Raw genomic sequence first — 21,154 nt, 5'->3', positions numbered from 1 at the left:
CCCCCGCGCGTGCCCCTTTTGGGGGCGGGGCGTCCCACGCGTCCGCGCGGGCGGCCATGAAGGCGGCGCGCGCCGCCGTGTGGAACGCCAGGGCCGCGCTGCTCTACTCGCTGGGCGCCTGGACCACGCTGGGCGCCCTCATCTACTACGGTCGCGTGGAGAAAGGCGGCACCGGCACCGGTACCGGCAGCGGGGCCTGCGGGCACCTCCGGGGGCTGGGGAGGTTTCGCTGAGGGAGAGCCCGCTCGGCGCGCGTCCTGCCCGGGGCGGGGCTTGCGTGAGGGAGAGCTGGGCCGCGGGCGGGCTCTGGGCTCTCCTGGCTGCCGGGGTATGGCCGGGGTCCCCTCAGTCCCGGTCCCACCGCTTCCCGGCTGGGGAAGGTAACGCCGGGTTGCCCGCCCGCCCCTCGGGGCACCTGGGGCTGTGCGGCTGCCGCAGCGCAGGCTCCGCTCGGGCCGGCTGGGTGACACGGGTGCCCGCCCGGCCCGCCCCCGGCAGTCCCTCCTGAGGGGACATCAATCCCGTGTTGATGGGAGAAGCTCGTGCTGTGTCTCCAGTCATGGGTACGGGCGCTAGGCTCTTCCCAAGCTGTTGCTTTTATTTGCGCTGTGGGAATGGTTCGAAACTGTGCTGCGGGAGGGTTAGGCTGGATATTAGGAAGCATTTCTTTACTGAGAGGGTGGTCAGACAGTGGAATTAATGGGTGTTTGCTCTGGGCTGCTTGGGCCAGCTTTGATGTGGATAGCTGCTACTACTGTAGTACTGATAATTGTCAGTACCAGTGCAGGTATCTGTTCTACCCTAGTAAATCACTTTTTCTGGCTGCGGTTAACAGATCTTTGCTATTTGATTCTCAAAATGGAAGGAAATTCATAAAGAATACTGGATGTCCATGTGGCTGCCATGATAAAGGGATAAAAATTTTTATTGTTGTGTTCTTTTTTATCTTCCCTCCCTCCTTACCATCCTTTCTATTCCTTAGAGAATGAAAATGATCCTGAGGCAAACCAAGGGCCCCGCAAGGAAGTACGCACTAAGGAATATCCTTTTGGATTGACAGTGACAACAGAAATAACATACAAAGAGGTTCAGCCTCCTCTTACTCGGCTGTTCAGGCGTGTGGTGTCATTCTTTGTTCCTGATGACAGCCCTCCTTCTGAAAAGTGAGCTGTCCAGGTTGTGCTGGACCTCTGAGAACATCATCCCAGTGCCTGGCACCAGACCGCTGCTGGAAAACTGTCCCTTGCTTTGCTGGAACAGCAGCTCTGCCCTGCTGGTGTGAAGTCGCTTTCCCAGCAGGACGAACCCAGGTGCTCCAGGCTGTACCTGGGATGGCTCCTCAGCTGGGCAGCTCTGAAATGGATACTTCAGGAACGACGAGTAAATGGGAAGAAATGTAGTTTAATGTCTTGGTTACCGGAGTTCTTAATGGTCCTTCAAATAAAAGCTCACGAGAGATGAGTTACAAGTGTGGAAGTGTTTCTCTAAGGTAAAAACTTACGGAATGTTCTGCTCCTGGCTCTTGGTTTTCCTGATCCTTGCACACACTATGTCCCCTTGTAGGTTACTGTCCCTCAGCTCTGTGGCCAGAATGAATGTTTGTTCTGTAGGATTTTCCCTAGTCCTTATGGACATTACCTTCCCTGTTTCTATTGGGGCTCTCCCTACAGCCTTTTTAGGACACATCTTGCCCTGTCCCACAAGGGGATCTGAGGTTTCCCATCTTGCTGTATGGAAAGCTGTCTCCAGCTCCTCTGCCCACACACCTCAGCTTCCAGATCCTTCCAATTGCTGAAGGGGGCCCAGCAGGGATGCTGCAGGGAGAGGGGAGTCTTCATCAGGAACTGTGGTGATAGGACAAGGAGGAAGTGGTACAAATAAAAAGAGGGGAATTTTAAGTTAGGTATTCGGAAGAAGTTCTTGACTGTGAGAGTGGTGAGGCACTGGAACAGGCTGCCTGGGGAGGGTTTGGATGCCCCAGCTGTGGAAATGCTCAAGGCCAGGTTTTGGATAAGACCTTGAGCAATCTGGCCTGGTGCAAAGTGTCCCTGCCCTTCCAGCCCATACCTTTGATTCTGTAGGAGCTTTTACAGCCCAAGCCGCACCCAGCCCGTGCACCTACAGACCCACCTTTCCACATGGGCTCCTCGGGTCCTTAAAGACACCACGTCCTTTTCCCGAGCGCTCCTCCCAGCCACTCATTTTTACGGGCACCCGTATAGCCGATGCCAGTCTCCTTGCGTGCATATTCTCCTTTGGAAGCTACCCCCAAATCCCTACAGGCAGTAAGAGGAAGGCCGAGCACCGGGACACGCCCGTCCCTGGCGTGCGCACCTATCCCGCTCCTAGGGAATCCCGGGCGCGGCGGTGCCGGGGCTGCGGCGGCACCTCCCGTGCGCCGGGGGGCGCTGTGCGCGGGGCGCGGCCGCCGCTGCCGGGCGCCGCCGCTGTCCCCGCTCGGCGCCGGCCGCGCTGCGCTGCGCCATGAAGGCGATCGTGCAGCGGGTGGCCCAGGCCAGCGTCACAGGTCAGTGCGTCCCGACCGCGGGGCTGCGGGGGCCGTGCGGGTGTCTGTGTGCGGGTGTGTGTGTGTGTGTGTGTGCGGGCGCTCCCCTCCGCTCGTCCCCCCGCGTGGGTTTGGCGTGGGTCCGCTCGCTTGCGGCTCCCCGGGGGCCCGGCCCCCGTGGGTGCGTGTGTGTGGGCTGTGCGTGGAGCTCTGTGTGCGGAGCTCTGTGTGCTGCCTTGCCCGGCGGGCGTGGGCTGGCAGACACGCTGCCATCGCCTTTGTGTTGGCAGCACAGTCGCAGTCGTCTTTGCTTCGCTTGCGTTCACGGAATCGCACGGTATTCCGAGCTGGAAGGGACCCACAGCGGTCACGGAGTCCGGCTCTTAGCCCTGCACGGGACAGCCCCGAGGGTCACACCGTGTGCCGGGGAGCATTGTCCAAACGCTTCCTGGGCTCTGGCAGGCTCGGTGCTGTGACACCGCCTGGTGCTGTGTCGGTGGGGCTGCCCGTGCATTGCTGTGCGTGTGGTGGCAGTGCCACCTCGGTGTCCCTCTCCCGTGGCTTGCGTGCGCTGGCACTGCGGTCCCAGTCACCTCCGTGCATGGCAGGCATGTTGGCAGCGCAGCCTGGCTCATCTTGCACCGCTGCCTGTGTGTGCCAGTGGTGCTGTCCCAGCTGCCGCCGGGCACTGCTCGCCTGGGTCCAGCTCCGGTTCCGACAGGCACGGTGTGTCCTGATGGAGTGTCCCTGCCATTGCACTGGTTTGCACCTTCTGTGCTCGGGGTGCTTCAAATCTGCAAGAAGTTTGCCCGTGAGGCAGCGAGTGCCTGCTGTGGGACTCCCTGGTGTGCAGCAGGGTGGCCTTCGAGTTACTGAAGAGCTTCTGCCTGTGTGCCAGCACGGGCACAGCGTGTCTGTGAGGACACAGCTTTTGGGCACGGCTGGGACCGTGGCCACAGCTGGGCACACCCTGCCAGCACGGGGGTTCTTGCTGCCTTAGTACCACTTTTCTGGGGAGAATTTCAACTGTTGTTCTTGGCTGTTGGAAGAGTTTGGTGGACAGTGCTGTACTTAGCAGGACAAATTTCTGGACTGGAGGACTCATACCCTGGTCCAGCCACTAATGCATGGGCACTTTCAGCTTTCACTGGAGGCCTGATCTCCTTTCTTTTTGTGGGTTGTTTGCAAATTTTTGTCCCAGTCATGAGCCTGGATGCAATTTTAGCAGCTGGGGAGCTGGTGCTCATCTCAGCACCAGGCATTTATTCTTACTACAGTCATTTCAGGGTGAACCACGTTAAGCTAATTTAATGAAATTAAGATAGTTTAAGGCATTTCTTAGGAAAACACTACAGATCTGTGATAGTTTGTGTTTTATTGTAAATGTCATTAAAGGGGCTGTTTTCCCAATTGGGAGGGTCTAATTTGCAGGCTGTTGAAAGTCATGTTTCAAAAAATCTATGAGGACTCAGGTAGAAATCGCCTGTTCAAAAAAATGGCAAAGTGTGAAGGGAATGGCGGAGTAGAGAAATTGAGTGCACTTAGTGGCATCAACCAGGTGGATAATTTTTCAGGGATTGGGGAGAGTTTTACCACCTTTCTGTTTAGGACAACTGCTGCAATTTTAGTATAAAAATCTTCATACAGTGTTTTTAAATGCTGGAGTAAGTAACCCAATCTGATAAAGAAGTGGTGGCATTGGAAAGCTTTTGAAAGAATGCTTCCATGTGATCTTTCAAATCTACAAACCTAAGACAGAGGAAACAGGGTTTAGAATGCCGTTTTCTTTAGTGGTTGGACTGCTGAAACCAGTCCTAACTTGTGCCATAAAACAAGACAGTGGATTTAGCCTTATTTTTCTTTTCCCTCTCTGCTTTCTCCAGTGGGTGGTGAACAAATCAGTTCAATAGGACGAGGCCTCTGTGTGCTGCTGGGCATTTCTTTGGAAGATACACAAAGAGAGCTGGAGCACATGTAAGTCACTCCCTTCCTTTTGCCTTGTACTCTTCTATTTGTGCATTGCTGATACCTGTGCAGTAGCCAAACAAATCAGCTATTCCTATTGGGAAATTCAGGTTTGCCTGTTAGTTCCTCTTCAGATTTTACCTTGAATACAGATTTCTTAAGAGTTGTCTCTTCATGTTCCGTTGAGAAAATTCTGGTCTCATTTTCTCCTGTGTGTTTTTATCAAGAGCAGACTCTTTTAAATCCTTCTTGAGTCCAAAAGAAATCCATCCTTCAATAATGGGATTTATGAGCATCCTCAAACTCTCCTTTTAGCTTGCACATGAATTTTGTTCTTCCTAAAGGCAGGATAGTCTTGTCAGTTGCTTGTCTGCAAACAGGAATCAGTTTTGGCAGCCTGGAGGACTGGCTCTGGCCATCTGCTCCATGGCCACAGAATATTGGGATTCAGCCAGCAAACACATGCAAGAGAGAGCTCGCCAGGGGCTTCTTCTGTTGCTTTTGGACTGGTTATTGCTTTAGGGCTGACCTCAGTCCTTGCAAAGGCAAAAAAGAAACAGGTAATGGAGCTGACTAATGTCAAGAAGAAGGGATTTTTATTCTCACATGCTCCATCGGTTTGCCTTCCTGTTTGCCTCCCTCAGTGTGTAAAATCTGCTCTGCCGTCGCTTCCCATCCCTGCCTTGGTGGATGTGGAAGCTGCGTCTGAATTTTGCAGGCAGGAGATCTGTGGCTACCTGTGCTCTCAGCACCAGGTTGTTGGGATGGCCGACACAGGAAGGGCAGGAAGCCAGCATCTGGGCAAAAGGAGTGAGAGAAAGCAGCTTAACCAGGCTTTTCAGGTCCTATTAAAGGAAACTTTAGTAATCCTGTAAATGAAACAAGGAACACCTCTATGAGGAAAACAGAGCAATGGTGATGATTTAAGCCTTCTGCTGGGGCCTCCCAGTGGATGCTTTCAACAATCCATTCAGGAGTTAATTCTGTTTGCTGTTGACACACACAAATTGGCAAGGATGTTCTTGTGACTGTGCCTTAGTGATGGAAAAGCCCTGAAGCTAGACCATACCAAAGTCTCAGCTTTGTCTTGCACTGACTGCCTCACCTCTGGTGCAGTGCAAAATGCCTGGCTGATGGCTGCAGTTGAAACCCTTTGTACTTGATAGGCTCCCTTGATATGCTGCAGGTGTGGAGAAGCCAGAAGAAGAAACCAAAGACAGGAGAGTGGCTTGGATACAGTCCTGTTATCAAAGTCCTGACATGGACTGGGTTACAGCTGCCTGTGGCTTTTCAGGATCCACTTGTGAAAGTCCCCTTGTTGTGTTGAGCCAGTCAGTTCTGTCCCCTATCTCTAGAAAATAGGCCCAAAATTCAAACCACTTTGCTGCCAGCTGCAATTCTGCCCTGTTCCTTGGATTCCTCCTCTCATCCTGATGAAAAAGTGTTGTCATCATCTGGCTTATGGGGCCTGGTCTGGAAATAGTGCTAGGAAGTGACAAAGCTGGAGGAGTATATGTGAATCATGATTGGAAACAAAAACCCACAGTTGTAACCACAGTTTAGGATGATCTCATTTCCTACTGAGTGTGATTTCCTGGTGTGGTGGGAGGATTCAAATTCCCAAAGCTGTTCACATGTTCAATAATGTTGTGACACATAAAAGCGGATAGTAAAGAGTGAGCTTTCTTATTTCCTGTGCCATCTTTATGTTGCTGTGTAACATGCAGTTATTCTGTCCTGGTGCCACACTGGAAAATGATGGTGTGGATTAATCACCTGGCACTTTTGTGTAAGGGCTCTCTTGGTTAAGGCTCTGTCTAATGTGATGAGATTCCCATGGCTGGGAATCGAGGGGCAGAGGGATATCTTCTTATGTGAAGGCAGACTGAATATGCATCTGTTACTGTGTGTGGTACTTGTTGATCCTACAGGGGACAATTTAGGAATTATCTTCTCCTCCTCCCAGGGTTCGAAAGATCTTGAACTTGCGAGTCTTCGAAGATGAAAGTGGGAAGCACTGGTCCAAAAGTGTGATGGATAAACAGTATGAAGTGTTGTGTGTGAGCCAATTCACTCTCCAGTGCATCCTGAAGGGAAACAAGCCTGACTATCACATGGCAATGCCCACGGAGCAGGCAGAGTCTTTTTATAACAACTTCCTAGAGCAGCTAAGAAAAGCCTACAAACCAGAGCTTATTAAAGGTAAGGACAGAAGGTTGGTAAGGTCCTTGCTGTGACCAGTGGACACTCTTTGTGTGTGTCCTTTCCTGATTGTTGCTTGCTTTATTCTGTGATTTTCTGTAGCTGAAGGGATGTTAACAATATTTTCACTAGAGCCTGTCAGGGTGATCTCTCCAGTCTTCCTCTAGCCAAGCCATTTCCTGGCCTTCCTCTGGATGACATGTAGATGTTGTATTCCTTTTGGCTGCACAACATGAGCAGCCCAGAGACGCTGCAGCCATGAGAACAAGCTCTGTGGTCAGGTGTGGGGTTTCACCCCCGGATTGGGATGACCCCGAAAGATGGAAAAGTCCCTCCTCCAACCCGTGCCTTCGAAGAAAGACTCAGTAGTCTTCTGTTGTCTGTTCTCAAGGTTGTTTATTGTTGGTTATCTACAAGATTCTTCTCCCTGAACTGCTGTGGCCCGTTCAGCAGCTCAGACAAAGGCACTCTCTGCCCTCCCAGGGGCTGGTGCCATCTTTTATATCATATATTACGTACTACATGTTTATGCTTTTTCTCCAATGCCTACTATCTATATTGAATAGTGACTTTCTACTCTAAACCAATCTGTGAGTGCCAACACCACCAAAGACATGGAGGTTAGGAAGGAGAAAGAAAGAGGACAGGGCACACCCAAGTCCCTCCATCTTAGAACTCCTGACCCCCATGGACAAAACTTGGACCCCTGCGTACAAGGCTTAAAACCCCCCTGTACAGCACTCAGAAATCCTACCCTTTACTTCGTGACTACTTCTACTACAATATCTAAACTTTTGTGTGTGTGGCTTGTAATTCTTCATACAGAGTTAGTAATTTGCTCCATGGGCTAAGATCAAAACCCCACGTGTGTCTTTGGCTGCATGCCAGGGTCTCAGAGCCCCCTGCCAGCGGCTCTGGCCATCCAGGACACCCAGAGGAGAATCCTGGGTTCCGACATCTCCCCCTTCTCTTTGCACCAAAAGCACATCTTTGACAGCCTTATTCATGGCCTGCCACACGCTCTGAAGAATGCATGGCTGAATGAGCAGAAGAATCACAAGCCCTGTCAAAATGTAAAACTATCATCTAACAAATTTTCTACAATATCACTGATTCCCACACCCATGCAGAAACCCAAAGTCTGCAATCTTCTGTGGACTGGTGAAGCACAATGGTTGGAATCTTTGTGCAGTCCACATCTGTGTGTCTTCTTCTCTGCTTGTTGAATGCTCAGCGTTTTTTTGCACTTGATACAGTCTCACATTCTTCACTGAAATCCACCTGTACTTTGTACCTGTTAAAACACAAACAAATCCACGTCCCCGCAGGGACTGGAGGATCCTCTCAAAATCCCAAAAATGAAGAATAGGTCTTGATGTGAAAATGAAACCTTGATCTGTTCTGTTTTGCAAAATTGCATAGAGAAATGCAATACAACAGTAATTAGAAATCAACCAAATAACACAGACTATCAATAACACGTGTGAAATCACACAATTATCAAGTACCACAACATTAGACTGTCATCCCAGAGTCTGCAACAGCTGATGAACCTTAAAACAACAGAAGATTGAAGAAATCATGTCCGGATTCATGTCTCTCCAAGCTCCCTTTCAAAACCAGCTCAGCTGTCATATATGGTCAAATTGCCAAGTCAAAAGGACTTGAATACTTTTTGATGCAGAAAACTTCTGGGTTGATTGTCAATCACTCCACCAAGTAGAGCTAAAGCTTGGCCACAGCTCAAACTCTAATTGGTGAGTATCACTTAACACATTCTAAAACAAGACTCTTAAAAACAACAGTTATGAATAAGAAACCTTAGGATTAGAAATCTTTCACACCATGAGATAACATGATAGGGATTCTTCAAATACAACAAACCTCTTCTTCAGAGATATGAACTTCATCACAGTCAGGATTGTGAACCTGGATCTGGACACTGAGAGTGAAAGAAGTGCAGCTGCATGAAAGACTCATTACCTAATACAATATTGAAACTCAAAAACCTAAGAACTTAATGTTACAACTGATTTCTCTGCTGAAGTACCTCTGTAATAATGACTGAAAAAAAAACCATGAGACTGGCAATCTGGATAGAAAAACCCAAAAAACATGTGAGTAGTTAAGAAATCAAAAAACAGGATCCTGAAAAGACATGTGTCTTGCAGATGATCACAAAAAAGATAAAAAATTATCACACAAAGACATGAAAGCCGGCTGTAAATACAATACCTTAACAATACCTTAACAATACAATACCTTAACAATACCTTAACAATAATTCTTATCACAAAACAATCTTTTTAAAGCATTCATATAACATCAACAACCATCATTATTTATCATTATTACTTATAAAAATTAAAAACAACAAAGGTTACAAACTCAATACCAACAATTCCTAGAACTCTGAACCATTGGGAAATCAGCTGATGGCCCCACAGACTCTTTACATGATGTTTTGTTTCCCTAGGAAGCATTTTTCACAGTAGAAAAACAATAAAATCCCAAGAAATGACTGATATGAAAATACCTATTTGGAAATTCAACCCTTAAAAACTTTGTTTGACTGCAACATAGAGCTCTGCACTTATGGCATTGTCCATGTCTTCTGCATCTGAATCATGGTCCTCTGGCAAATACTGTTGCCATCACTTCTGTGGAACCTGCCTGTGGAAGAACTGAACCAATTGCCCCACATAACATCTGCTGCATTTTTTCTGGAGTTGATCCTGTTGAAAAACTGGATAAAGCACTGTGAAAATTCTCAGAAGCTTCTCATCCTGCCCTTGGAAAAGTTTCCAGACCTGTTTTTCCCCAAAAACCTGCCTGGAATTCCGGCTACTGTGGTTGCCTAGCAACTCTGACAGAACGGTGCCTTGAAGGACATCTCCGCCCTGACCTTGTCCCGTCTCTGCCTGTGCCCTGCTCTGCTGTCCACTGGGATCCGCCTCCCCTGGCTCCGTGCCAACGTCCACAACCGAGCGCGCGATTCCCGTCCCGTCTGTGCCCGTTTCGTGTCTACAACATGCGAGCTGCCCCTCCCCGACCAGGTAGGGTTTCGCTCCACCGACACGCGCGCGCGCACTGGCGCTGCCGCTCCGAGACGAGCATCTCCGCGGGTCTCTGCTCAGTCTCATGAGCTCAGTCCTGCCAGCGGCGCTGCTGCAGTGCGAGAGCGGCCCCCCCCGCCTGTCGGGCGGCCGTGTCCGCGGCCGCGCGGGCTCTCAGCATGGAGCGCGTCACGGCACCCTGGGAACGCGCAACCGCCGCGTCCGAGCTTCCCGCCGCCGCTGCCTCTCCTGCCGCCGGCACTGCGCATGCGCGCGCCGCCGCCGCCGCGGCTGCAGCTGCCGCCGCCGCCGCGCCCCCGCTGCCGCTGTGGCCCCCCCGCCAGCCTCCGCAACCCCCGCCGCCGCCTGTGCGGGTCCCCCGGGCTGCCGGCTGACCGGTGCCACCTCGGCATGGGTTCTGTGCCAGCCGCCGAAAAGCAGCTCCTTCTCCCGTCCTGCAATCTCTCTGCCCCCCATCCTGCCGTCGCCTCTGTCACAGGCTGCAGTTCTGGGGAAAAAGCCACAAAGAAGGCAAAATCCCAGTCCTTCAAGCCGCGCTTTCCCGCAACTGGAAGAGGTGTGCCTGGGCACCCTGTAAGTCCTGAAGGTGATAACGATCCCCCCCCCCCACCTTTTGGTGAGAGTCAGTTCTGTTCCTCCTAATTTCATAACAGTAAACCCCGTCTGCGGATGGCTAGACAATTCCCTCTCTTGCGGATGGCAAGGAGGTATCCCCCCCCCGACTGGGAGTCATTTCTACTGCCTGCTGATAAAAGGTACCCCCGCGGCACTCCGCGAAATTTCCTCCCGCATTACTCTCTCTGGAACCAAAAGTTTCAAGGCCTTGTTTTCTTTCCCTGTTGCTAAATGATAAAGATGTCCATTAATCTCCCTGAGTTGTTCCTGGGAATATGCTTTCCCCATGTTCTTAGTTTTGACTGTTCTCACCAAGAGCTGAATCAACGCAAGGTCGGTCCGGAGATGGTCCTGGTCCCTGTCCAGCAGTTTTTCAGGCGAGGAATTCCAGACGTACATCTCTGGTTTTCTTCCTCTCCGGGCTGCTCTCGAGGTGATTTTGTCTTGGTGATGTTTTTGTTCCGGGCTCTCTGCTCTCTCTCTCTGGAACTTCGGAGTGTGCCTTCTTTCCAGATTGGGTTTGGAGGTCGTCTGATGGTTTTATATCTTTGCTTCAGTTGTGCCGACCCAGGGACGCCAGATGTGGGGTTTCACCCCCGGATTGGGATGACCCCGAAAGATGGAAAAGTCCCTCCTCCAACCCGTGCCTTCGAAGAAAGACTCAGTAGTCTTCTGTTGTCTGTTCTCAAGGTTGTTTATTGTTGGTTATCTACAAGATTCTTCTCCCTGAACTGCTGTGGCCCGTTCAGCAGCTCAGACAAAGGCACACTCTGCCCTCCCAGGGGCTGGTGCCATCTTTTATATCATATATTACGTACTACATGTTTATGCTTTTTCTCCAATGCCTACTATCTATATTGAATAGTGACTTTCTACTCTAAACCAATCTGTGAGTGCCAACACCACCAAAGACATGGAGGTTAGGAAGGAGAAAGAAAGAGGACAGGGCACACCCAAGTCCCTCCATCTTAGAACTCCTGACCCCCATGTACAAAACTTGGACCCCTGCGTACAAGGCTTAAAACCCCCCTGTACAGCACTCAGAAATCCTACCCTTTACTTCGTGACTACTTCTACTACAATATCTAAACTTTTGTGTGTGTGGCTTGTAATTCTTCATACAGAGTTAGTAATTTGCTCCATGGGCTAAGATCAAAACCCCACGTGTGTCTTTGGCTGCATGCCAGGGTCTCAGAGCCCCCTGCCAGCGGCTCTGGCCATCCAGGACACCCAGAGGAGAATCCTGGGTTCCGACAGTCAGGCTCCCTCAAAGGCTGCTGGATGTTTTGTGCTGTATAAATAGATTAACCCAAGAGAAGCATTTTTTTCTGAGAAGTGTGTTTAGTGGGGCTCTAAGGTGTCACCAGTGTGTGATGGACAGCTCAGTTCCATCTGTCACTTCCATATCCTGTTAAATGGAATTGTGACAGTGGGAGGTGTAATGTGCTACTTGAGAACAGGTTTTGATTTAGATTCTCTTTCCTCAACTCTGTGTCATGTGTGGAACAGTTTTCTCTTTATCAGAAAATACCTGGCTTTCCTGTTTATTTGTGCTCTGTCCACACTCAGTCTTTTCTGTTTGGTTTTCTGAGTACTTTCTGTCCATTTTCATATTCAGATTTGGCTTTTTGCTAAACTTGACAAGAAGACAAGTTTCTAGAAAAGACTGTTTCTTAAATGGTGTCTGCTAATAGATAGTGGTTGGCCTTACTTTCCTGATGAGGAAAAAAATAAATAAAAAAGCTGAGGAAAAATTTAGAGGCTAATTTTCATATTGACTCTAGGTTAGGATGATTATTCCAGTGCTTTCCAAGGAGGCACAGTGAAATGCACACATGTGCACATGTCCAAAAAATGTCAATTTTTCAAGCTTTTCTAGCTTGATATGTTCTTCCAACATTTGTTCCTGATAAGGAATGCATTTCTGATACCCCTTCAATCACTTTACATTTTGAAAGCAGCTTTTTGAATTCATTCTCTCAGTGAATAGCAGTTGTGTGTCTGAAATGAATATTAAGTGCCCTTATTTTGGCACTTTTTTTTGCCAGTGCTTTCTGCAAAACGAGCTTTCACTTCTGCATTTTTCTTTCTGTGTTAAAAGCACAGATTTGGAAACCCAAGAGTGCTATTGTGTCAGATAACACATGAATTTAAAACTGCTGGCAGCACTAGAGCTACCTGTCAGTTCATGACTCTGTTTTCTTAATAAGCTGTGCCAGTTATGGTGTGTTGCACCCAAGTCTGTTAAGATTCTCTTAGGTTGAAGTTTCTGCATTTCTGCTGTGCCAATTGCTTTGCTAGTTTTTTGCTAGGGTTTTTTTTTGTTTTGTTTTTGTTTTGTTTTGTTTTTATTTTTTTTTTTTTGTTTTTGGTTTTTTTTTGTTTGTTTTGGTTTTTTTGTTTTTTTTTTTTTTTTGTTTTTTTTTGTTGTTGTTTTGGTTTTTTTGGGTTTTTTTTTTGGTTTTTTTTTGGTTTTTTTGCTTCTTTGCTGTCTGGAAAATCTGTACTCACATTGCCCCTACATACACACAGGCACACACACAACAGTCAACAGTTGTCATTATGGGGAGATTAGAGTTTGATTCTCTGGATTGCTGCAGCTGCCCTTACCTTTTGATCCTACAAGTTGCTTAATGCATTTTAGAGGAGTAATTTAATCACTGAAAGTGGAATTTGTGTAGCTGAGGCAAAGACAGATCAATAAAGGTCTTGTCCTATCTCCTAAGAGCCTTGTGTTTTCTGGTTCCTGGTTCCAGTAGGGAATTTGGCTGTTGGAAGTTGTAGGTGCTGGGCAGGCAGCTCCTCTCTGCTCCCTGGTTTACCTGGATCTTGCCAGCCAGGAGCTCAGAGCGGGAAGTGTTCCCCAAAGAGAGGCACAAACCATTCTTTCACACCAAGAGCAGTGGGACACGTGACAAATGAAATCTTGGAGAAGCTTCAGAGCCATGGTTCCTAGGTCAGCGCAGTTTAACACATAGGCACCCACATCTAGGAAATAAAAGGCTGCATCAGAAGTCCTTGCCTGTTGTGCTTCAGTGCTTTCTTGTGTTCTTCAACATCCCACTCCCCTCTGGGGAGGAGAGCTGATGTCTGCAGGCCTGAGCACTCTTGTTGTGCGAGCTAATATTCAAATATCATATCTACCAAGGCTCCTCCTTATGTTTCAGGGCCTTTGCTCTCTGTCTTGAATGTGGATTTATTCTTCTGAGGTAGTAAAGATTAACATGGCAAGGAGTGTGAAGTGTCGTACTCCCTTAGTAGTAATATCTAAGTAAATATGAGAGGATTGTTCTACAAGGAAGAGTTTAACTCAGATTAAGGTTTGGTACAAGTTGAAAGCACAGTTATTCTCCCTGATTAATTCCCTTTGTGAGTGTTGTCATTTCAGAATAAGTGCTCTTATCTGGAGCAACAGTATTCACATGAGGTTAATTAAGAATAACTTTCCAAGCAGACAAGCTTAGAAGTATGAAACCAGTGTGAAATTTCTAGGTTATAAGGCTTGAAATATGTACAAAAATATTCTGGAAGTAAATGATGCCTCGTTTTCAAGTCTTTATGGCTCAGATGTGACTTCTCTGACTCATGTCAGGTGCAGATATTCCATCGGAGGAAGGCATGTGTGCTGGGCTTTTAGAGGCAAGGAATTTGGAGAGGTGGGTGTCCAGCAGAATGAACTTGTCACTTTAATAATACTTCTAGGCTCCTGTTTTATTGTAGAAGATGTTACAAGATGAATTGATCAGTCCAGAAGTCTTATAGTGGGGAAAGATAAAGGGCAGTAACCAGAAATTTAAATGTGTGAGGAGAATGGGAGGGAGCTGTTACAGAAGGATGTTCCTTGACAGTAATTCTGGTGCCAAAACAAGGTAGAAAATGCTTATGACATGGGAGTACTTTGAGTGTTGTGGTAAAGTTGGGAGTGTATTTGACTACTTTATCAGCCTCTGGAAAAAAAGGGCTTGTGAAATTTACTTTTTTAGGTCCATACACATGAATGGGAAATGGAAAAAACCAACCCTTTTTGTAAGTGAAGTACAGCAGAGAGATTGATGATTGTAGATGATTGTAGAGAGCAATTTGAAAAGTTGTGCTCCCACTAATAAAGTTCAAGACTTTGTTTATTATTTTGTTAAAGAAAGATGCATTAGTTTTGACTGGGTTTTGTGGTCACAGGGTGCAGGTTACATCTATGTAACTCTCAAAGACCAGCCTAGGTTACAGCAGGAATGTAGAAATGGCTGTAGCAGATTGGGACTCAGTTGCACCTCAGTGTCCCCTGCTCTACAGTATTCAATTGTCAAATGCTTCAGAGTAGGCTCCAGGTCTTCTTACGTTTTCCCTAAATAAAAAGTTTCTTCAAAACATCAAGTGGTCAGTTGGACTGGATCCCTAGGCTGAGCTGTTAGAGCCTTTAAAATGTCATCTCCTGGCAGTGAGAACCATCCTGCCTATCCTGAGCTGTGGACACCCTGATTACCTGTAGATTTGGTTTGTTTTGTGCATGTTTCTCTACTTAGCTGTGTATTTACCCTCTCTGAATGTCAAGCTACATACCTGGGTGCACATACACTGTTTTTTTTCTTAGTAGCTTTCTGCAGTTCAATAGTTGGCTGCCCTTTTATGTATTTTTTATTTATTTTTGGTATCACTTTTGGTAAAAACTTTGGCACGTGTTATCCTCCCAAGGGCTCTGAGCACTCGTTGTCTCTTCCCTTTTCAGATGGCAAGTTTGGTGCCTACATGCAGGTCCACATCCAGAATGATGGTCCTGTAACAATAGAACTGGAGTCCCCAGCAGCCACTGTTGATCCTAAACAAGTAAGTGACTCCTAAGGTCTGGAAAAGATGATGTGTATCCTCTGCAAGTTTGTAGCATTCCTGTTGTGAAGAAGCACAGCTTCCATTAGGTACAAGGACCTTGTCCTTCCTGTGCAGCCTCTGAACAGTCAAATAATTGCATTGCTTTCTTCAGTTCCCTGACCTGTTGATGGCTGCCTGCTGTCCTGGGAAAGGTTGTGTGTGTGTAATGCAGAACAGCTTTTCACAGTTTATTCCTCCTCCTCATTAAAGCTGTTGTTTAATCATGACTCATTAACAATGTTTTTAACAAGTCTGGACCAAGCCCCCTGCCTTTAGTGAAGTTTCTTGCCATGTGGGAGCTTTGGCATGTGGGTGACTGGATGGAAGTGAAGAGGTGCCTCTCTGTCAGAAGCAAGGGAATAGGGAATTTCAATCCTGAATTTAAGTCTGGAGTGGACAGGAGAGTGAGCTAGCTCTGCTGAGGAACAGCAGAAGCTGTGCTGAAAACCAAATGCAGTGCTGGGACTTCCTCATCCTCTAAACACAGCAGTGGCCAGCTTTTCCAGGCTGAGAGAAAAGGGGGAAGGATTGTTGTGCTTCAGCAAGGCCACGCCAACCTTATTTGTATAATGCTTCACTTAAACTTGGTGAAATTGTTACTGCAGTTTATAAAAAGGGCATGAGGGAAGAATCAGGAAACTACAGGCCTGTTAATGTAACCTCAGTGCCTGGAAAAATTGTGGAGAAGATCATGCTGGGTGCTACTGAAAGGCATTTAAAGGACAGTGCACAGTCAGCATGGATTCAAAAGGGAAAGTCCTGTCTAGCTGATTTAATGCTCTTCTACAATAAGGTCACCTGCCAAGTGAAGGAAGGGAAGGTGGTGCATTTAGTTTTTTTAGATTTTAGTAAAGCTTTTGACACTGTCCCTCACATTGTCCCTCTCAACAAGTCTTCCAACTATGGAATCAGCAGATACAAGTGCCCTGTGTTGCCTTAAACAGCTTGGTTTGAAGTTGGTTTCATTTTTACCTTCAAATTAATTCTGTTTCTGGATCCTTGTGTCATGTTTTAGCCCCTGAAAAATCTACTTCTGTCTCTAGTCTTTCTTTCTGTACCCTCACAGTTTTAGAGTTCTCAGGCCAAACCATGCATAATTAGCAGCAGCAGCAGCTCTGTTTTTGGAGTGAGAACTGCTGCCCAGTGTGGAGGTGTAAAATAACCAAGGTGTGCAGCATTCTGCAAGGTTTCATTTCTTTCTTGGGGAATATTGACATGTTTAAGGGTTTTGCCTTCCCAGTTCAAGGCTGCTTGCTTTACCCATCTGACAGTAGCTTCCTGGTGGCCACAACTTGGGCTGAAGACAGGGAAGGATGCTGGTTTTTAAACTTTCTCTGGCAGTGTAAGGCCCAAAACTCCCTTGACAAGCCTCTTAAAAGGGCTTAGTGTTTGTTCATGTTCCCTGAGTTAGACACAAGGGAGAAATTCCAACAAGATATTATCAAGAAGTCAAAACAACAAAAACTTCACTGGCAACCTTCAGAAAATCAGACAGCTTTGGCAAAAATTTAGAGCAACATCCAGTTAGCACAAAACATTTCACAAAGCATTGGCTTAACCCGTTCAGCTTCACAAACTCCAAACCCGTCCAATTTTAAGTTGCTCAAAACTCAGAGGAGAGGGAATTAGAAGAAGAAAGAGACAGCAAAGATACAGAAAAGAATGAATATAGCTCCCACTTCTGGTCCCAGCAATGTTCAGCTGATGGAAATTCCAAGAGGAGGTGGGGTCAAGACATCCATCCTGCAAACTGTGATGAGGGAGAACCAATTTAAATTGTTCTCCTTCCTCTTCCCTTCCCGTTGCATTCTTTTTTTTGCTGACAAAAATCTGTTGATTTGTTTGTAGCATGGGTACTAAGGCTTAGGGATGGTGTGATTTTTATGTTTGAGCTTTTAGCTTTAGCAAGAAGAGATAACTGAACCATCCTGCAGTGTTTAATGTGACGTTAGCAGGAAGAGATTAGACAAATAATTGCTGATGAATAGCTCTTTGATGTCATTGGATGTGACAGTGAAATAGCTCATTTTGTCTGAGCAATTGTCTGTTTGTAATAGGTATTCAGAACTTTGTAAGTCATTTGCAATGTAATTAGTAAAAATACATTTGGATTAGTCAATCCAAATGTATTTTTTGTATTACTTGTGCTGAGGGATATAAATAAATCATGTATCTTTTATACGTGGGGTGATGGTGTTATGGTGATAATTCACTGTCTTTTCTGAATTTTTGAAAATCTCAACCTTCAGGGTTTTTTTTTTCTTTCTTATTTGTTTTGTTGGTACATGTATTGGCGTTGTGAATCTAAGTTGCAAGTTTTATACAAATGCTCACATTCACAATTTTTAGAAGTAAACTTCTGAGATTGTTTTATTACATGATGTATTTTTTCCTTACTTTGTGAATAGCTGACAAAACTTGAAAAACAGCAACAAAGAAAAGAGAAGACCAGAACCAAGGTGCCCTCTGAGTCAAGTAGAGAAAGAAATGCCCCCCGAAACAAGGATGACCCCAGTGCTAGCAGTGGAGCAGAAGGAGATGTGTCCTCAGAAAGAGAACCTTAGCTCATCCAAGGCAGGCCTCAGGTTTGGCTTCTCCTCTCCTCTGGAATGCTTGGCCCCCTGCCTGTTTTACTGAAGCAGCACATGCAGAAAGTGGCATTAGAAGTGCTGGAAGGTGAAATTTTATAATCTTGCTGGTTTTATAAATTTTACAACCTCTGCTCCCACCTGCAGTCGCACACCGGAATGTTGGGGTGGGTGAAAAGCTCTTCCCAGCTGTGTGCTTGGCTGGGGTTGTGGGTCTGGCCCAGTTGTGATTGTTTCCATGTTGACTCAGGAAATCTGAAAGTTTGATCTGATAATACAGCAGTGACTTAACTCAGAATCCTGCCTTGTGTTCTTCGGATACACAGAGACACAGGGTTGTATTTCTGTCTGTCCTCACCTAGCAGGGAGCTGGCTCTGGAACAGCCCAAATACAGCACAGTCCCCAGCAATGGAGGTGAAAAACAGCTCAGAGGCTGGAGACAGGGCAGAACTGCAGCTTCCTTTCATGGTTCTTACCTGCCCCTCCTCAGTTTTGTTCTTTCCCAGGATGAATTAGTCACAGGCTGTTTTATAGACCTCCACCATCTAATGAGGACATTAGGGCAGGCATTGAGAGCCAAACTTGCCTCAGCAGCAGATCTTCTCTGCCTCAGGCACTCGACCTGCAGGACATGCCTAGACATCAGTGAATGGAATTAGGCTGAATACAGACCTGAATCCTGTGTCATGGATTATCTGCCTATGTAGATATGTGTTTATCATACTCTTCCAGTCAGCTTTAAGCCTTCAGGACACAGCTTTCATTACCTTCCCTCCCCCTTCCTGCCCTAAAGTTACATTGCTGATTTTGACTTTTCAAATGTGTCCAAGCTCTCAAGAAAGTGTTATTATCCTCATCTGCACACTGAAGCCCTGAGCTGGCTGTGCAGTTTAATTATTAACAGCTTTGCAAAGTTAAGGTTTAACCTTTCTCTCATTTTCCTGTCCCCAGAGTTTAGTCTGGCTGTGATTTATACAATTCAGTATCGTTCATTGCTCACAAAGTTCCTTACTTTTTTAAAATTTTGTAAATCCTCGAATTTCCTAGGTGGTCAGACATTGGGTGATGATTTCTTTTCTGTACAGGGTATCCCCCCCACTGCTTCTGGGTTGTGTGTTGAAATAAGAACATTTTAGAGAGTTTCCAATGTTATTGGAAAGATTGGGTCAATCCAATCTTTCCAATAACATTTTGATTTTTAAGGAGCTGAAGGTCTCTAAAATGTGGTATACAGATAACTTAGCATTAGTTTTCATGCTGTGACAATAAGTAAAGATTCTTTTCTCTATGGGATTTGAAGGAATCCTGCAGTATTTCTGCTCTACCTACAGTAATGTTCCTGTTTGTTTGCCTTCCACAGTTTCTTACACAAAAGCTACACCGAATCCTTGAAGAAAGACCCAACATTGGCCTCAGCAACACTCTTCAGAGACTTTGGAGAAGGATGGAAAATGGGGAAGCAGAGCTGAGACATTAGAAACCTTTCATTCTGTATTGAACCAACCAAAGCAATGCTATCAGATTCAGTTGTTAATGTGTAGTGTCAGTAGTGAAAAGGACTTGTGACATTTCTGTGTTTGCGTTCTCACACGACTGCTGAGTAAAGGGTGACTGTAGGCAGATTGTAGCAGAGCATTTCACTCTCAGTACGTAAGCTCCATTTAAAGAATAAATCAGGGTTTTTCCTTAAACTTACACTTGAATTCTGAAAATTCTCTGAGCAGGCTTGTGTATTGATTCTCACTCCGTGGTGTCATGTGCTACCTGTTTCCATTGCAGTGTGCAGATCTGTGCATATTTTGGTAAATTGTTAGCTGCTGCCTAACATCTGGTTAGGCAGTCCAGTCTTTCTGCATGGATTAAGTTATTACAAGAGAAGATCAGCCTCTAGTTGTTTATCATGTGGAACACATCTGTCTTGTAAACTTTTTTAAAACCAGAAAAAACTTTATTAAACAAATGATGCCAGCTGAGTGCCTGTTGGTGTTTGTGTATTGCACTCCCTGAGTCACTCCTGGGTGGAACAAAGTGGGGGACACAGAGCTAAAGTTGTAGGCCAAGAAACACCTATTGCTTTAAGTCATCCACCTTTCCCATGGAAGGTTGGAAGTCAGGCTGCTGACCTGAAATCTTTGCTGTTTCTAACACATCTAAGTCATTTATTTTGTGGTGGCTGTCAAAATGCCACACAGCTGCTCCACCTACTGCATCCAGGGCTGCTGACAGACACTTCTGTCACATCCAGAGGAGGCAGACGAGCATTTGGAAGCTGCCAGCGAACAACAAGAGCTGAGAAGAAGCTGGAAAACTGCCAAGGAAGCTTCAGGGGAAATAAAAGACTGCAGGTTGTTACACTTTGACTTCTTTCAGAGGTGATGGCACCTTTTGTATTTGCTGTTCCCCAGGTCTGCCTTGCCCTTCCAGTCTGCCCTGGGCACCTGCTGTGACTGCCATCAGAGCCAGGATGCAGAGCTCACTCCCTGATTGTAGGGATAACTCACTGGTGAGAGCTTTTGATCCAAATGCACATCACAGTTACCATGCTGCACGTTGTGTAACCACTGTGGTTTTTATTTTTAACTTGTAGGCTGCTTGTATTGTAAAATACCAGTCAAACCAAGATAGGAGATTTAGAACTGCACCCTGACATGTTTTTTTAAAACCCATGAAGCTCAAGTAAAGATTTAGCAAGCTACACAGCTGGCGTTTGAGCAGGAATGGTGAATGGGCAGGATAGGTGGAAGTGTTACACTTACTCTTGCCTTTAAGAATGATACATTTCCCATCTGACCATTTATTGAATCCAGGGTGCCCCCGATGCAGGGAATTATTGGCATCTGACTCCATTGATTCAGAATGCTGAATAATTGCTTTATTAAGACTATATTATATTACATTATACTTTATTAAAGAGATACTATACTATACTAAAGAATACTAAAAGGATACTAAAGAAAAACCCATGACTGTCTCCAGCCAGCCAGGACACAGCTTTGACCCAATTGGCCAGGGAAACAAAACAATCCATCAGAATCCAATTGACAAATCACTTCAGGCAGACAATCTTCCTAACACATTCCACATGTGCAAAAACAAGAGGAGCAGCAAGTAAAGATACGAATTGTTTTCTCTTTCTTCTCTTTGTGCTTCTCCAGGAAAAAAACTGTGAGAGAGAATTATATCTCTCTTCAGAGAATGCCACATCCATTATATGTGATACAAGGAAAAGCTGTATGCTTGGGACAGATGCTTCCTGTTGTCCTGTGCCCAGAGTATTTTTAAGCATCACAATTTCAAAAAGACCACCAACCAGCTAAGCCCACTTCATTTAAGAGTA

General features: G+C 46.3%; 2 protein-coding genes across 4 annotated transcripts; both read left to right on the top strand.

The window, feature by feature from the left end:
• Nucleotides 1-2: 2 nt before the first annotated feature.
• On the top strand, nucleotides 3-1,462 carry SMIM26 (small integral membrane protein 26). Its single transcript, XM_038133367.1, has 2 exons — nucleotides 3-180; nucleotides 983-1,462. Exons 1-2 carry the CDS (start codon nucleotides 57-59, stop codon nucleotides 1,165-1,167), a joined length of 309 nt encoding a protein of 102 aa, XP_037989295.1. The 5' UTR covers nucleotides 3-56; the 3' UTR covers nucleotides 1,168-1,462.
• Nucleotides 1,463-2,419: 957 nt separating this feature from the next.
• DTD1 (D-aminoacyl-tRNA deacylase 1) lies at nucleotides 2,420-19,790 on the top strand. Of its 3 annotated transcripts, none has more exons than XR_005256474.1 (6): nucleotides 2,420-2,527; nucleotides 4,390-4,480; nucleotides 6,438-6,673; nucleotides 15,089-15,186; nucleotides 17,637-17,904; nucleotides 19,178-19,314. XR_005256474.1 is itself a non-coding variant. In XM_038133276.1 (6 exons), the coding sequence occupies exons 1-5, from the start codon at nucleotides 2,485-2,487 to the stop codon at nucleotides 17,790-17,792; spliced, it is 624 nt and encodes a 207-aa protein (XP_037989204.1). In that variant the 5' UTR covers nucleotides 2,420-2,484; the 3' UTR covers nucleotides 17,793-17,813; nucleotides 19,178-19,790. The 3 variants fall into 3 exon arrangements, 2 of the variants coding, with proteins under 2 accessions (XP_037989204.1, XP_037989205.1); XM_038133276.1 differs by having other exon boundaries at nucleotides 17,637-17,813; nucleotides 19,178-19,790; XM_038133277.1 differs by lacking the exon at nucleotides 17,637-17,904 and having other exon boundaries at nucleotides 19,178-19,790.
• The last annotated feature ends 1,364 nt before the right edge of the window (nucleotides 19,791-21,154 follow it).

The sequence above is a fragment of the Motacilla alba genome, chromosome 3, assembly GCF_015832195.1.
Source record: "Motacilla alba alba isolate MOTALB_02 chromosome 3, Motacilla_alba_V1.0_pri, whole genome shotgun sequence".
NCBI lineage: Eukaryota > Metazoa > Chordata > Aves > Passeriformes > Motacillidae > Motacilla > Motacilla alba.
This window is presented reverse-complemented; position numbering and strand designations above follow the sequence as displayed.